The sequence below is a fragment of the Schistocerca piceifrons genome, unplaced genomic scaffold, assembly GCF_021461385.2.
Source record: "Schistocerca piceifrons isolate TAMUIC-IGC-003096 unplaced genomic scaffold, iqSchPice1.1 HiC_scaffold_2513, whole genome shotgun sequence".
NCBI classification, from domain to species: Eukaryota; Metazoa; Arthropoda; class Insecta; order Orthoptera; family Acrididae; genus Schistocerca; species Schistocerca piceifrons.
In genome coordinates this window covers 323,959-342,109 of record NW_025728458.1, presented here as the reverse complement: position 1 = coordinate 342,109, position 18,151 = coordinate 323,959, and the positions used below count along the sequence as shown (strand labels likewise).

General features: G+C 47.7%; 1 protein-coding gene across 1 annotated transcript; it reads right to left on the bottom strand.

Moving 5' to 3' along the window:
- Window positions 1-1,914: 1,914 nt before the first annotated feature.
- On the bottom strand, window positions 1,915-16,916 carry LOC124743714 (ankyrin repeat, PH and SEC7 domain containing protein secG-like). Its single transcript, XM_047248884.1, has 5 exons — window positions 16,344-16,916; window positions 9,792-9,840; window positions 7,494-7,639; window positions 2,298-2,417; window positions 1,915-2,233 (listed from the first exon to the last, which is right to left on the bottom strand). The coding sequence occupies exons 1-5, from the start codon at window positions 16,907-16,909 to the stop codon at window positions 1,915-1,917; spliced, it is 1,200 nt and encodes a 399-aa protein (XP_047104840.1). The 5' UTR covers window positions 16,910-16,916.
- Window positions 16,917-18,151: the final 1,235 nt, after the last annotated feature.

Below are 18,151 nucleotides of genomic sequence, written 5' to 3'. Positions count from 1 at the left end.
CGACGAATTTGAATTTTGGTTACACTATCGGCTCTCTCTCTCTCTCTCTCTCTCTCTCTCTCTCTCTCTCTCTCTGTGTGTGTGTGTGTGTGTGTGTGTGTGTGTGCGCGCGCGCGTGTGTTCCTTTTGTCTCTACTAATTTGTTAGTTTAATTTCTCGATCATATGGGACTTGCCATTAATTTCCTCTGGTATTTTTTATTGTGTCTATCTCCTGTCTGTAATGGTGTTTGCTTACGGATGTTCTGTTCAGTCTGTGGAGTCCGAATCTGAAGCTTGTGCGCCACCGGGTGATTCGGCAGTTTGTGAACGGCGATGCTTCGTGGCTGTCGGTTTCCCGAATATTGTGAAGCCATGGGTGTTGTTCCTTTATTATACTGCGATATTCAGAAAATTTAGTGTGTTTTATGTTTCCGTTTGTAGCCTGGTGTGAATGTGTGGGTCTAAGTTGTTTGTCTCGCCGTGTAGCGGTTACACACGTGACCGCCTGCTGCGCCACAGGTGGGCCCTGGCGGCCGATGCTGAGTGAGGGGAAGTTGCAGGTCCGTCTCGCAGCCGAGTACTGGAGGCTGGCGGGCGCGAGTCTCTGTCGCGGCCCCACGGCTGGCTCGCGAGCCCTCACCCCAGCTACTCACCGTCACGCCGCGCGGCGAATCCGCTGCCGGCGCATGCGCGGGGAACGCCTTCCCGCTCGCCGCCGCCACTGCTGCTGTATTCTGCACTGTTCCCTTAGCTGCAGCGTCACACTGAAACCTGAAACCTGGAAAAATAAGTTGCTGTCGATAGGGAAAGCAACCTCACACGCTGAATCCAGCCAGTTCCCTTTCGACGTCAACATTTTATGAGTCTTTCACATTGCTTGACACTTTATAAGAACCCCCTCTGTGCACACTGGACATGTATCTCTTCCATCTCTGTAACCACCAGGTATTCGCTTCAGTGCAGCACTGCTGTGAGAGGAACCGTGTTTTAAAAGTTAGTTGTCGTAGTGCGTTTCGTTTTTGAAATCCCCGCTGCTCGTTCCGTCATTTTTATTAAACGTCGTAGACTCAGGTGACGAAAGTTAGGAAATAACGACACGCTCATGTACAGATGGCGACAGTATGGGAAAGTGTGTAATTTACATCGAGAGTCAGATCTACATTTGAATTAACGTCACAGCAAGTCGCTCATTAGAATCTCACCAGCAGTTGGAAGCACTTGCTCGAATAGTGGGCCAAACTAGAGAATTTTATTTATTTTAGTTTTCGTCATAGTGTCACCTCTACGAATGTGCCTGATGTGTGACTCGTTCCGTGTGCAGTGTTCCCAAGTATGTGGTGTAACTCTTGCTACCAATGTGAGGCTGCAATTAAAGACGGCAAGTATTTGCGTACTGCAGATACATAAGTGAACTCGGCGTGAGATCGCAACAGAAGACACATTCTGACTGAACGACTTGTGTGCCAGTAATCCGAGTATGGTGGAGTATATGCTGGTGTAACATAGCACCACACGTGCTAGCAGCATATAGTTTCCAGTAATGGGGTAATGTAGCGGTCTGGTCCGAACAACGAACGTTAGTGCAGCTGCGTGATGTGGTAGACAACCAACAATATTGCGCCATTCGTGTCTTCAAAGAGATTGAGTGCTGACGTTACCTTGAGAGAGACAGGTGGTGCTTAGTAATAGTGCAGTGTTTATCAGTTGTTACTCAGCTTTTGCAAAAACTGATTGTGAAGTATTTTACAGACTGACGGGCTCCTCACGTTAGTTTACAGGTATCTCTCGTCGTTGTCCCGGTGTTACCAGAGTTGTCATACGCAGCACAAAATGGTATGTACAAATAAATGAACAAAGGATTGTTTTTTTGTATTCTTTATTTGAAAGGCCAACGCATATGGTGTAACTGCTTGTGCTTCCTGAATGCCGTATGTCAGCGTTGTGTCAGCATATCCACCAGCTCCTGCTTTCCCTCCTGCCTGGCGAGGTCCAGGGGGGTCCTGCCATCCTCATTCCGGGCCCCCCTGTCCGCCCCCGCCAGGAGCAGCTCAGCCGCCGCCTCTGCGTCGCCCCTCATTGCCGCGATGTGCAGCGGCGTCCGCCCCCACCGATCCCTGGCGTTGGGGTCAGCAGAGGCGCCGACCAGCAGCCGCACCACACCAGCGTGGCCACTCCGTGCAGCCCAGTGCAGGGGCGTGCTCTGCTCCAGGCTGGTCCTGGCGTCGACCTCCGCGCCGGCGCCGACGAGGCAGCTGGCCGCCGCCACGTGACCCCTGTCTGCTGCCAGGTGCAGGGCGGTCCAGCTGCCCCCCCCACCACCCCTGCCCCCTCGCCCCCACGTCCGCCCCCGCCGCCAGTAACTCGCGCAGCTGCTCCGCCGCGCCCTGCTTGGCCGCCTCTATCAGCCTCCTCCCTCTCTCCTGTTGAGAGAGGCTCCTGCACAAAACATCGACACTCTCTCACTCTACTACACACACACACACACACACACACACACACACACACACACACACACACACACACCGAATGAAAGAAACCATCACAGACACGAAACTTCCAGCAGCCCTCAATACACTTCTGCCAAGCCATGAGTTACAAATGTAGAAATCTTCCCTCTACGATACACATCAACCAGCGTATGACAGACACATACCAGTATCCCACTATCGAAATCTGCAGCCGCTTCCCGTTAAAAAATTTGTGCACTGCATCTCATTACCAGCTGTTTTAACTTTTTCTCCTAATTCACTCCGAGGAGTCACCTCCTGTGACCTCAGCATCCTGCTGGTAACCGATCTTTGTGCTTCAGAGAAACACACCTCTAACGGTTACTTGTCTGTGGAGCAATCCCTTCCGACACTCGGGAAGAAAACATAGGTAACTAATCAGATATCCAAGTACAGAAATACAACTTCCTCGTCTGTTAACAAAACATAGGTCGCAACACAGGCCACACCACATCGAAGGAAAGGCTTAAATTGTCCAGTACAGCTCCAGTATGTGTTGTTTAAAAACCGTATCGGACGAAATGTATGCGCCAATTGTGGATGAAGTTGTAGACGAACACGCATTCAGACCGACAGGCATCCGCTTTTATACTTCTAAGAGATACGGGAACGCTGACATTTGACTCCTGTTCCCGTGTTAGTGCAATTTACTCCGTAATGTCGTGTTTTTCTGGACAGGGCAGTCGCTGAGGTGGGAGTGAGCGGCGCCAGGCTGTGTGGCCAGACTGGGTCGCCGGGACAGCACTGTGCAGCGGAGAGGGCGCACGACTTGACGGACACACTGTACCGCGTCCAGGGCAGAGGGCGGCCAGGGCAGGCGACCCTCGCAAGCGACGCCCCCTACCGCCTGTCGGCGACTGTCCAACACACTTCAGTATGTGCTCAAAGCATTTAAATAAAGTGTATTCCGTCTACGTACAATTGCGAGTAGTTTGTAATTTCGACCTGAGACCAGGTGTTTCACCGTCAGGAAGCAACCGCGTGCCTTCGAGCAGAGACCGGGTCGAATGTTAGGCTGAGCCGTGCGACAGCCGTGTCTGCAGACGCAGGCGGCTGCGGCGTGGCGCACGCGAGCTGCAGGGAGGGCCGAGCGTCGGCCGGGCTGCCCCCTGTACTCGGCTGACTCGCCTGCAAGGGCTGCCGCCGTCTTCTCTGATGGCCGCACGCCCGCAATCGACAGACTTCGGCTGCGGGAAGGTAGTCGGCGCTACACCAGAATATTTTTAATAATGTGGCATCCAATAGATCGATATTTACTAAAATGTTGATACCGACTCTCGACATCTTGAAAAAAATGTGTGTCGGTGGACAAAATATCGCGACACTCCTGCGTATAAAAATAGCTGCACATTATAAATATACTGCTGGTTGTAGAGTTGTAGAACTATCGACTTATTATTACATGTTCTGTACATCAACAAGCTATACAGCGTGTATACGTGCACAAGGGGAAAAAAGTTCACGCATTTTTCCTCGGCTTCTCGGTTAAAAATAGACTTTCTCCCGGGTCAAAATACACTTTTTCCGTGTTAAGCGACACTATACTCTTCCTCGCCATTGTAGAACTCAACAATTCTCTGACTGTTACACCGACGTACAATTTCCCGCCACATTAGAAAGCGAAACTAAGCGGGGAAAAAAAAAACGTTTTGCAAGACCTCTGATGTCGTCCATATGTTCCTATTATGGAGGTATAAATTCTGATTCCACCAAACACCGCATGTTACTTTCCGATACATTGAAATCGAGATTGCGGTGAGCTTCTGTAAGCCAGCCATAGCTCAAGTCACGTGATCTCGGCAGGTGATGACAGCACACGACACGCGATGTAGTCAGCCAACAGCAACATCACTCGTAAGTAGCGCCAAGACACAAATAATAAAAGCTCATGGTTTCAATTAATATACACAGCGTTCACATACAATATTGGTCTCAAAGATTAATAAGCTGCAAGAGAAGCTAAGGCTGCACATACAATATTGATGATCTGTGCGCGTTTTACACTTTAATACACGTCACACTAACGTGATTGTAAAACTTTTAGTAACGACCCAAATGTCTCATCTTCTGGACTCTAAATTCCTCTAAATAGCTCGTCACCGAAGAGTTGATTTTTAAATGAGAGTCAAACGCTCTTTGATTCAATAAATTCATCGTACATTCTCGCACATAGTTCATCTTGCGTAAAAGGAAATTCACGCTGTACGTTTTTGAAACCACCATTCGCAGTATTTTCCCGCGACCTGCTAGAAATATGAGGTTCGTTTGAGCAGCTGACAGAGAGCGCCAGGTGGAAGGAGTCACCGCGCTTGCGCAGCTACGATGACGCAGGAGGCCCTCATGTTCCTACGTGTAAAAAACTCTGAAAGATCTTACATTATGTCACGAAAGGAACAAGAGCATCGGGATTTCGTGCACCACACTCAAATGCACAATTCGCCTTAAAGCGCACATTCCCAAGTCGAGATTCCGATGTTAATTTCCTTGCAGCACCAGTACTGCATTACATCATGTTTGGTTCTTTATTATGCCATAATGCCATAAGTGCACTTGATGCGCAGCGAACAGTTGAAACTAGGCAATAGTGTGAAATTAAACACTTTGTTTCAAATAAATTGACTGCGTGAGCGGAAAAGATTATTAAAAGCTTAATCTCTTTAGCGAACCTTGAAAAATAACTTGACTCTTCTGCAAAGCGATTACTTCTCGCCTGTCAGAAAGGTGGAAATAGAATCTGAAACTAGTAACATACTTTAGCGAACGTATTTTAATTCATCTGACAGCTCCCTGTCACAAAAATCCGTTTTCCTTTAATTTAACGTGAGCGCAATAAACGAGGAGGAGACAGTAAAACCGCTGAACGTATACACAGGCCACGTGGAGGCGACCCACCCGCCCACCACAGCTCGGGCTGCTCTCTGCACCAGCCCCGGGTCCACCGCATTTCCCAAGGGCGGCTCCCAGCCACACTTCTGTAACCACAACAGGGAGCAGGGACTGCTCACACGCCACTCAACTGCGCATGCGCGAAAGGCAGCCCGCAACTCCTCAAAGCAATCCAATTCAAACAGTCGTCACGTCACGCCCATCGGAAGCAATTTGTTGTTATCGAGCACTGCACAGTCTTCCTAAAGCCTTCGACATACTTTGCTGTTGGCAGACGCTTGTATGAGCACTGTGTGTTGTTGTTGAATGTGGCGCATTTCCTTCGCAACTAAAGTTTTATTTACGTTTCTTTTCTGTCGTTCGTGTTTTGTTGCTGCAGTATTATTCTGCAGTGGCAGGGTACAGTAGTATCCTTTGTTATAGTATTGGTTCTCACCAATCAAAACCACAAAAATTTAACTGAAAACTGAAACAGAAAAAGGCACGTGATGGGTCCATCGTGGTGTTTCGTCACCACAGCGGGTTTGTCCGGAACACTTCATGCCCGCTTCCCTGCTTTTCCATTTCTGCAAAGGCCAGGCACCTACCAGCTGCAGCGTCGAAATTCTGCGGCCAAGTTAAAGCGTGCTTTTTCCGCTGGCAGCGCTGCCCGCCGATTACGTCAGCATTTCCCCTCACACGTCTGCGCCCACGGCTTGTCATTTACATTTTTGTTCTTCATTTTCAGCAACTGTTTTTCAAGAATTTCGATGTGCAGAAATAGCACACTAGTTCCGCTGAAAATTATTTTTTTAGGAAATTGGTGTTTTGTTTGTTGACGTCGTAAATCTTGTCATTCCATTCAATCCCCCCCTCCCTCCCACGCCACGGTGCAATCGGTGTTTTTGTTCTCTGCCACAAATACTTGATTCACACACTCAAAGGGCAAGATTGGACGTGATGAAAACTCAGAAAGTAGTAAGATTATTACACACTTGAAGGTAAGAATCATGTCCCACTACAATTTGAAAATAAGACAGCTTCAAATATTTATCGAAAATATAATATAAAATAAAAATATCACAGTCGATATTGCCGTTTTGATATCGACATATTGATATACCGACAGAAAATGATGTCCGATATACATCAATATTTTTTGGAGAAGATATTGATGTAACTACATTTCATCAACATCCTTAAGCTGAAGGCACGGGACATTCCATTTTGCAAATTCTTACGGATTCGAAAATTACGACATCCACAGTGATGTGAGTACGACAAGAATACCAAATTTCAGGTATTGTCTGTCAGCACAGAGAACACAGCGGCCGACTGCCTTCACTTTACGACCGAGTGCAGCGGCGTTATCACAGTCGATTATTAGGCGCAGACTGAAGCTTGAGTAGAGACTGATGCAGACTAATACAGACTGACTAATCGGAGGTTATAATACCTCGCGCGTTCAGGTATCACTGCGCGAGTGTGATCCGCGAGGAGAAGAGGTTCTGTGTTAGCAGCAATCTCATTGGCTGCGTTACACATTAACACGCGGATCGGCAGAAACAGAATTTGGTCCATCTCTACGGCAGTGCCATCTCGTAGTGCGGAGACGGACGAGCGCTGCGCCTGCGCTGTTGTGCTTAGCGGGGCGCGCTCTAGTGGGAAAGTTGCGTACGCGCTGACTACGCGGAACTATGTACACAACAACACGTCAATCACCGTGCAGGGGAGGATACTGTGATTGAAAGTCATTGTCAGCTGCTGGAGGATGAAGACGATGATTCCTTGCCTGTGTTGTTGATTGTATCTTCTTAACAGCTGTTGTTGTCACTGTGCCTCTTGCTTCGGACATGCGTTCGTGTGCAAAGGACCTGTACATCATTATTCTTAAGAGGTAGGGATACTGCAGCCACAAGAACGACAGAAATCGGCTCTCGGCATATATGCTGTCCAGCGAGCAGTCCGATCCGTGAAGGTGTCAGGGCTTGGTTGCACCATCACTTTCTCCCAGTGGGGCAGCGAGCCAACTCCAGAGACTTACTGGAACGTCAAACAATAGCGGCCAGCAGCAGTGTACCACATTGGTTCAGAACTGTGGTGTCAATTAATGGGGAATACAGTGTTTGCAGTCGCTCACTGGATTTGCTGTCTTGTTTCACTGAAGCCCCAAATATTCTCAACTCCAAACCTGAACACTTTGTCATTGAAACTTGGATGCAGCACCAGTGAGGGGCAGGCAGGACACGGCCTGACGCCGCCGCACTCACAGCTCCGCCCACCAGCCTACAAAATGCAAGTGGCCGCTCACGCCGCGTTAAACCCTGGCCACGCCCTGCCACTGCGACGACACAGTTTGCGGTGGAGCCCCTAATTACTCTCATTAGTTTTACCCTCGACAGTAATAGTAGTGGAAAGTCCAGCAGTAGCTGTGGGTAGCTTTCACTATTAGTGTGTAAGCTGAATTTCACTCCTCTGCAGTCAGTATTGTTATTCCGTGGTGCTGTTTTGCCAGTTGCCCACAGTGATACTGTACAGAGCGTCAAGAGGCTGTTTCCCATGTAAGAAGTTAATGTACCTGAAGTTCTCTCATTTATGGAGCTATGCAGGTGGGAGTGGCACACAGTCAGGCTGTGTTTCCATGAAAGGCAGCTGACAATCGCTATATATCCGAGAAACGTGTCAATGTATGAAAACAAACCGTCGTTATAATATAAGGAGAAAAACCCAAATCAGTTAAGGCAGCCTGGTAGGGTTCTGGGCGGTGCAACACCGAGACGTTATCACAGACGGTTCCGGTGGACAGAACGATGCAACCGTCGCTTCACTAATAGAATAACGAAACTGGATTGTAACAGTAGGAGGCCGGTGGTTCGATGACAAGTAGATCCACACGCTGTACGTGTCTAAAGCTCAGCACGATATGTAACCGAGCCACGAAATCCGTGAGTCTCCGTATAGGGGGAGCAATGTGTTTTCTAAAGTCAGTGCATATATTTAAGTTACAGCATTTATTTTGCACCTACTTTCCCACTTGAAACTTAGGACACTCCTCTATTCTATTGCGTCTTGCTGCATTCTGCTCTGATCAGTTTCAAATGGCATGCTGAATAGTCGCATTGTTGCTACTCCTAGTCCTGTGGAGGTACTATTCTGGTACATCGAGCACCTTCTTCAAGTTCAAAAACAGCTATGTCAGTGGAGTCTCAACGAAGCCATCTTGTAAAACCTTTCAGCTGGCTGTAAGGCATATTTTTTCAGAAAGCCGACTAGTTATGTCCACTAACACCGGTCGCTGATTTCGAACAAGCGAGATGAATATTAGGAAGTTGTTAAGGAAAAAACTGCTCTGCGCTGACTGGAGATGCTGTGCTCGGGACGCCCGGCAGATGCCACCAGCTGCAGGGCGTGGTTTGAGACGGGCGGGGTGTGCAGTGCTGCACACGCCTCCACCCTGCCACGCCCACAGCACAGCTGACCTCGTCTCCCGCCTATCGTCGACGGGCACCGCAGCCGTCACCCCACCTGACTCCAACTTTCATTGTGGCTGATGTTTTCTGAATTTCTTCATTTCTAAACGCTACTACCGGAGCTTTAATTTGCATTAAGATCATCAGTGGCTGCTACGTACGAAAGTTGTGTTGTTGTGGTCTTCAGTCCAGAGACTGGTTTGATGCAGCTCTCCATGCTACTCTATCCCAGTCCCTACTGCAACCTACATCCTCCTCAATCTGCTTAGTGTTCTCATCTCTTGGTCTCCCTCTTCGATATTTACCCTCCGCAGTGCCCTCCAGTACTGAACTGGTGATCACTTGAGGCCTCAGAATATGCCCTACAATACGAAAGTATCCATCCACGAAAGTCATCTCAAGCAAATTCGAATAATATTTGAGGACACGCACGAAACAAGCCATATCAACACCCTCTGCTGTTAACAGCCGGTTTTGAGCCCACTTACTTCTAATTCTGCTTACTCTTACTTTATCACTGTTTTTATGTTTTCTTTTGGGCCTGTGCATACACCTGTATACGCAACGATTCATTAATGCATCCTCTGGGTTACGTGAATGCCGATGCACTGAAACCCTGGCTTCACACCCATTTCCTTCACCAGTAATTTGTAACATGCATAAAGACCATCGAAAGTGGCAATTACACTAAACACACCGTTAAGCAAGGAAATAATTTTTCCTGATAACTGTAACCTGGGCGCCATCTAACATTTGAAAAAGTATATGAAATTCGATTTCTTCGTTAGTATAACGTTTGGTTGACACGGCAGTGAGTGTTGGCGTGAGGGTACAAGTCGCGGACTTGCAGCGGCCACTCACCGCAGGCGGGAGACGGCGGCGCTGTCCGGCGGCGGTGGAGATCGGCGGGCGGCGGGGGCGGCGGGGGCGGCGGGGGCGGCGGGGGCGGCGGGGGCGGCGGGGGCGGCGGTCCGGCTGCTGTCGCTGGGCGGCCGGGCGGCGGGGGCGGCCGGCGCGCTGGAAAACAAGAGGCGCGGCTGGAGGCGGCGGACACCGAACTGGACACGAGAGCCCGGCCGCAGGGGCCAGCAGCTCTGCCTCAGTCACACAACACCTGTCGGGCACAACCTGGCGAGCAGTTCAAGTCGGCTGGCTTGTGGGGTTGGTTGAAACCCAATGTATGGAGGCTCAGTGATGTCACTGAAGACAGAGAGAGAGCGAGAGAGAGAGAAAGGGGGGGGGGGGAGGAGATGGAGAAGATATAATCTGGTAACTCGGGGTACCAACTTACATACAGGAGTTGTTTGATAGGCTGATATTTTGATGAACAGTGGATAACTACCATGCAATACGTTTGACGCCTGAAGGAATGAAGAAGGTGATGGCCAGGAACTACAACAGCTATACTGCAAACGTTACAATGAGTAGTTTCAAAATTTGCTTTTCAGTAAAACAGACAAAATCATACAGGCATGTAATGTCTCTATAATTCGATTTCTTGAAAAGACAGCAAGGGTTATGTGTTTCTGACTTAAACATTATCTTCCGTTTTAGGCTGGACAAGAGACTGACATTGAGAAGATTACACTACAGGCTGCTGTTACAAGAAAAAGTGGGTCAGGCGGTACAGGCAACATTGCCTCACGGGCAATGTTTACAACTTGTCAAGTAATCTGTAGAGTATTGCATACACATTCCAAAAGATTTGAAAAATAAAGGAGACAGCCTTGTATGAAGCATACATATGTGAGAGACAGAGAGTAACAAATAGGAGTGGGACCTAAGCGTCACATCAGTACTGACATTGTACAAGATGCTTCAGACTCAAACAGATCCATAGGCAACGTAATCTGGCGTATCCCAGTAGGAGCAAACTGGTGCATTCCACTGGACGGCCTCCGACGGCGCCAGAGACGATTACAGACGTGACTGGAGGGCAGAGATTTGCCGCCTGCTCCTCCAGCATCCAGTACAGTGAGGTAACCAGTACCTGTGTGTTTCCTAGGAGGAGAGGCATGGCACATATTGCGGGTGATGGCTGAACAGAGGCGAGAAGACAATGTGACTGTAAGGCCCACCACTGTGTGTGACCATGCTGTCGTGCTGACTGGATTGTTCTCTTGTCGTTCAGGCTCAGGAGCCCCTGTGCTCACAGCACCTTCTGTACTGGACGGCTGTAAAAAAATTTGTAAATTTTAGGAAACATGTTATGGGACCCAACTGCTGAGGCCATCCGTCCCTACACTTACGCACTACTTTAACTTAAACTGACTTACGCTAAGGACAACACACACACACCTATGCCCAAGGGAGGACTCGAACCTCCAACAGGAGGGGGGGTGAGGGGGGAGCCCCGCAGACCGTGACGAGGTGGCTCAGACCGCACTGCTACCCCGCGTGGCGCCTGGACGTCTGACTGGGAATCATTACCCTGCTGTTTGGAGCCCGTCGTCTAGAGGTATCGTCGTCCTCGATCCTGGGCTCGAACCCCGCCATCCACATTGTGAATAAAAATAATCAGCATTGGCAGCCGAAGGCTCCTGGCATAAAAGGTCACCCTCATTCAGCCAACAGCCTTGCCAGAGTGGGCGGAGGGGATCACGGAGGCTCAGGGCCCTGCCTTGCCGTTTAGGTTAGTGGAAGATTCAGCAATCATGAGTGGCATGAGAAGGAAATGGAAACCACTTCATTAAAGGTACGCGAAGAGTATCAACACGACATGTGGCCTGTAACTGAACACACATCATGACGATCCTGCCAAGAGCTTCCAGACTACTGGCGATTCAGATACCTGGGAAGAGACTGCCAAGACTGACATGACCTGACAAAAAGATTGAATAACCAACCAAGGGATGACATTATACGAGTCCAGACGTGGAATGTGAGGAGTTAGAATGTGGTAGGAAAGCTGGAAAATAATACACTACTCCCCATTAAAATTGCTACACCAAGAAGAAATGCATATGATAAACGGGTATTCATTGGACAAATATATTATACTAGAACTGACGTGATTACCTTTTCACGCAATTTGGCTGCATAGATCCTGAGAAATCAGTACCCAGAACAACCACCACTGGCCGCAGTGATGGCCTTGATACGCCTGGGCATTGAGTCAAACAGAGCTTGGATGGCGTGTACAGGTACAGCTGCCCATGCAGCTTCTACACGATGCCACAGTTCATCAAGAGTAGTGACTGGTGCATTGTGACGAGCCAATTAGAGATCTGGAGAATGTGCTGGCCAGGGCAGCAGTCGAACATTTTCTGTATCCAGGACCTGCAACATGCGGTTGTTCATTATCCTGCTGAGATATAGGATTTCACAGGGATCGAATGAAGGGTAGAGCCACGGGTCGTAACACATCTGAAACGTAACGTCCACTGTTCAAACTGCCGTCATTGCAAACAACAGGTGACAGAGGCGTGTAACCAATGGCACCCCATACCATCACGCCAGGTGATGGGAATGAGAAATACATGCTTCCAATGTGTGTTCACCGCCATGTCGCCAAACACGGATGCAACCATCACGATGCTGTAAACAAAACCTGGATTCATCCGAAAAAATGTCGTTTTGACATTCGTGTACCCAGGTTCGTCGTCGCGTACACCATTGCATGCGCTCCTGTCTATGATGCAGTGTCAAGGGTAACCGCAGCCATGATCTCCGAGCTGATAGTCCATGCTGCTGCTAATGTCGTCGAACTGTTCGTGCAGATGGTTGTTGTCTTGCAAACTTCCCCATCTGTTGACTCATGGATCGAGACGTGGCTGCACGATCCGTTACAGCCATGCGGATAAGATCCCTGTCATCTCGACTGCTAGTGATATGAGGCCGTTGGGATCCAGCACGGCGTTCCGTATTACCCTCCTGAACCCATCGATTTCATATTCTGCTAACAGTCAGCGGATCTCGACCAACGCGAGCAGCAATATCACGATACGATAAACCGCATTCGCGATAGGCTACAATCCGACCTTTATCAAAGTCGGAAACGTGATGGTACGCATTTCTCTTCCTTACAGGAGGCATCACAACAACATTTCATTAGGCAATGCCAGTCAACTGCTGTTTGTGTATGAGAAATCGGTTGGAAACTTTCCTCATTATCAGCACGTTGTAGGTGTCGCCACAGGCGCAAACCTTGTGTAAATGCTCTGAAAAGCTAATCATTTGCATATCATTGTATCTACTTCGTGTCGGTTATATTTCGCATCTGTAGCACGTCATCTTCGTGGTGTAGCAATTTTAATGGCCAGTAGTGTAAAAGGAAAATGCTAATGCTCAGTCTCCAAATGGTTGTGGTGATTGAAGTGAAATGGAAAGAAGGCAAGGACTTCTGGCCACGTGAGAATAGGGTAATATCCACAGCAGCAGAAAATGGCGGAGCAGGAGTAGGATTCAATATGAGAAGGAGGTTAGGGCAGACAGTGAGCTACTGTGAACATTTCAGTGATAGGGTTCTTCCCAACAGAATCAACAGCGAACTAACACCAGTGCCGACAACGATAGTTCAGGTATACGTGCAGACATCGCAAGTTGATGAAGATATAGAAAAACTATGTGAGGATACTAAACAGGTAATTCAGTATTTAAAGGAAGATGAAAATCTAATAGTCCGCAAAGGAAACTGTAGAAGAAAGGATTACAGGAGAATATAGACTTGGTATCAGGAAAGAGAGAGGAGAAACACTAGTTGAGTTGTACAATAATTTCAGCTAGCAATAGCGAATACTTTGTTTAGGAATCACAAGAAGAGGAGGTACATTTGGGAAAGGAAGTCAGATATGGGGAGATTTCAGTTACATAGCATCATCGTCACGTAGAGACACTGGAATTAGATAATGAACTGTAAGGCATACCCAGAAGCAGATACAGATTCAGATCACAATTTAGTTGTGGTGAAGAGTAGCCTGAAGTTTAGGAGACTAGCTAGGAAGAATCAGTGTGCAAAGAAGTGGGATGTAGTAGTACTAAGGAATGAAGAGTTCTTTCAGTTCTCTGAGGCTATAGATACTGTGATAAGGAACAGATCAGTAGGTACATGGTTGAAGAGGAGTTTATGTCTCTAAAAACAATCACAGAAGCTGGAAAGAAAAACATAGATACAAAGAAGCTAACTGTAAAGAAACCATGGGTAACCGAAGAAATGCTTCAGTTGATGAAAGTAGGAAGTACATAAATGTTCAGGGAAATTCAGGAATAGAGATGTACTACTCACTTAAGAATGAAATAAATAGGAAGTGTGTAGAAGCTAAGGCCATATAGCCACAGAAAAAGATGAAGAAATCGGAAAAGAAATGATTGTTGGAAGTATTGGCTCAGCATAACAGGAAAGTCAGAACAAACTTTGGTGAAATTAAAAGCAAAGGGGGTAACATTAAGAGTGGAATCGGAATTCCACTGTTAAATGCAGAGGAGATAGCAGACAGATGGAAAAAATACACTGAATGCTTCTATGACGTGAAAGACTTGGCTGATGGTGTAATAGAAGAAGAAACATTAGTCGACATGGAAGAGATAGGTGATCCAGTACTAGAGTGAGAATTTAAAAGAACTATGGAAAATTCAATATCAAATAAGGCAGAAGGGATAAATAACATTCCATCAGAATTCCTAATATCATTGGAGAAGTAGTAACAAAATAACTATTCACGTTCGAATGTGGAATGTACGAGTCTGGTGATATACCATCTGACTTTCAGAAAAAGACCAAGACAAGTATGAGAATTATCGCACCATCAGCTTAACAGCACATGCATCCAAGTTACTGACAAGAGTAATATACCAGGTGATCAAAAAGTCAATATAAATTTAAAAACTGAATAAATCACGGAATAATGAAGATAGAGAGGTACAAATTGACACACATGCTTGGAATGACATGGGGTTTTTTTAGGACCAAAAAGATACAAAAGTTCAAAAAATGTCCAACAGATGGCGCTTCACCTGATCAGAATAGCAATAATTAGCATAACAAAGTAAGACAAAGCAAAGATGATGTTCTTTACAGGAAATGCCCAATATGTCCACCATCATTCCTCAGCAATAGCTGTAGGCGAGGAATAATGTTGTGAACAGCATTGTAAAGCATGTCCGGAGTTATGGTGAGGCATTGTCGTCGGATGTTGTCTTTCAGCATCCCTAGAGATGTCGGTCGATCACGATACACTTATGACTTCAGGAAACCCCAAAGCCAATAATCGCACGGTCTGAGGTCTGGGGACCTGGGAGGCCAAGCATGACGAAAGTGGGGGCTGAGCACACGATGATCACCAAACGACATGCGCAAGTGATCTTTGAAGCGTCTTTTTTTTTGTTCTAATAAAACCCCATGTCATTCCAAGCATGGGTATAAATTTTTACCTCCCTATCTACATTATTCCGTGGTTTATTAAGTTTTCAAATTTATACTGACTTTTTGACCACCCGATATATAAGACTGGAACACGATATTGAAGTTCTGTTAGATGTCGGTTCAGGAAAGTTAAAGGCATCAGAGGGACAATTTTGATATGCTGTTGATAATGGAAGGACGACTGAAGAAAAATCAAGCCACGTTCATAGGATTTGCCGACCTGGAAAAAGCATTCGACAGTGTGAAATTGAGCAAGATGTACGAAACTATGAGAAAATTAGGGCTAAGCTTTGGGAAAGACAGGAGAGATGCAATATTTACAACAAGGAAGAGGGAACAATAAGACTGGGAAACGAATAACGAAGTGCTCGGATTAAAATGTGTGTAAAAGAGGGATGTAGTGTTTCTCTCGTACTGTTTAGTCTACACATCGAAGAAGCAATCAGGATGAAACGACATTAATGATAAGAACTGCTGATGAGATTGCTTTCCTCAATGAGAGTGGGGAAGAATTACAGGGAATGGAATGAAGAAGCTAATGAATGCGGAATATGGTTTGAGATGAAATTGAATAAAAACGAAAGTAATGGGAAGTAGCAGAAATGAGAACAGCGAGAAACTTATCATCAGGGTTGATAGTCACAAAGTAATTGAAGTTAACGAGTTCTGCTTACTAGGCAGCAAAATAACAGATGGAGGAAGGACAACATCAAAAGCAGAGTTGCACAGGTAAAAATGGCATTTCTGGCCGAGAGAAGTCTACTAGTATCAAACACGGGCGTTAATGTGAGGAAGAAATTTGCGAGAATGTCCGTTTGAGCACAGCACTGTATGGTAGTGAACATGGGACTGTGGGGAAACTGGAGCAGGAGAGAATGGAAGTATCTGAGATGTTACACTGGGTGTCTCTGATTTCTTTACTTGACGTAACTGCTGACAAAAAGAGTTCAACGTGGAGCTTTAAGAAACCAGTCGTGACAAGACAATTACGCCATCGTGAGCTGTCAGCGAATGGCATTCCGTGCACGGGTACTGTACAGTACTGGTACATCAGATGTGAGATGCTGACAAATATTTTAGTCTCAGAAATACTCACACACACGCACACACACACGTATGTTACTGGTAGACACAGAACAACATCCTGCCCCGTGCTCACCTGGGTTCTGCTGGTGGCTCACTGAGCAGCCGACTGACTTCGACGATGTCTTTCGGGTACTGCAGCACGGCGTCTGCCCAGCCCTGCGTCGCCATTACTTTGTATGTTTGAGACCTTATGAAGTGGATGGCGGCCGCAGTTAGGCTGGGGCACGAGTGCCTCACCGCCAGCACAGCTGCAGCCGCCGCCGTCTCCACCTCCAGCTGCGCCGCCACCTGCTGTTCGCAGGCGGCCTTCAGGGCTGACAGGCCGTATTTGTCGGCTGCCGTCAACAGCTCCGGGGCCGTGTCGGTCAGCTGGGGGGCCTGCAGGGTGTACACGTAAGACAATAGCTGCCTCATCACCGGGCCCCCCACGTCCGCGATTCTGACCTCGCCGCAGCTGGCCTCCAGCGTGTCGTGCTGGAACATGGCTCGGAACACGGGGCTCCTGGCGGCCAGGACCGCGCGGTGCGCCGCCAGCCGCGTCTCTCCCGCCACCAGCGTGACGACCGCGCCGTCGCCCGCGTCCAGCAGGGCGCCCAGGTCCACGGCCGCCGTCCTCTGAACCTCAGCAGCTGCCGACATGGCGGAAGGTCCTGAAACACGGCGCCACCGAGCCCACCTTACACGGCACCCTCCACACTCGTACGGCGCACGAGCCTACTCGCGCCACACGTGACGAGCTGCACATCTCCGACAACACAGCTTTCCGGACTTACCGTCTCGCCGCAGCACCCTGATTTTGGACGCGCCCTCAGGAGCCTTGCAGGCCTCATTTGCCTAACTTCTTTCTGCAGAAATGGAGACAGTAACCGTCCCAGTCTCTCCAGTTATTTACGAAAAGAATTGTATTTGACTCCAGAAATCTGCATTCTTCCGCGGCTAGCAGCTAGTTGCGCACGTCTCGTAGCAGCTCCCTCGCACAGTGCACCGAACTTCTGCTACTAAAGTCGGGGGTGACTTAACGGCGAACACTGCCATGGGGTAACTGTCGGACTCGGACTGCGAATCCTTCCCGACCTTTCGGACGCATTCCGACAAGACGACACCTAACCGAGAATTGGTCAGCTCTGCAGCGGCTCACAGAGAATGTGTCTGTCAGTTGGCTGAGACATGAGCTATCGTTTTGTAACTGATGTCACACACTCACAATGTAAATGATGGTATTCGTAACAGCATCGTTTTCATTTATCTTATTTCTCAGCTACACTTTCTGATTCTAGGAGACCAAATATTTAATTGCATTTCAAATTCGGTGTTTATAACCTCTACTTTAGATACTGACACAACTCACCTAAACCAGGGGACAAATAGCTGCCCATTATTTATTGCAGTTACCTTAACACCACGAGTTCTTCCTCTTCCCCACTCAAATTCGATCGAGTCACAATGTCGACCCATACTCTCATACAGTAAACTAAGCAACTCATGTCTCACTATTCCCCTTACTAACATCACAGATCAAATCTCGGTAAGCTATACGTTGTCACTGATGTATTTAACACTGACTGTCTGCGACTTAAGAGCCTCACTGTCCTATATTGTGAGCCACACATCTTGTGGTTACGCTTTTCCCCTCATGCTACATCAATACTAGCGATCATTATTTCTCAACACCTCCTCCTCCTCCTCTTCTTCTTTTTCTTCTTCTTCTTCTTTTTACAGTTAATCTCACTACAATGGTCAGTTACCTAATGGAGGAGAGACACTTGTGGATCCTGTCTATTGACTGTGTACACTTTGTTCTGTGTTCGCACTCTCGCTGCTTCTGTACCGCATTTTGTGCAGTGGAAATCGTGAACCGACCCAGCATTAGCGTAAACGAGT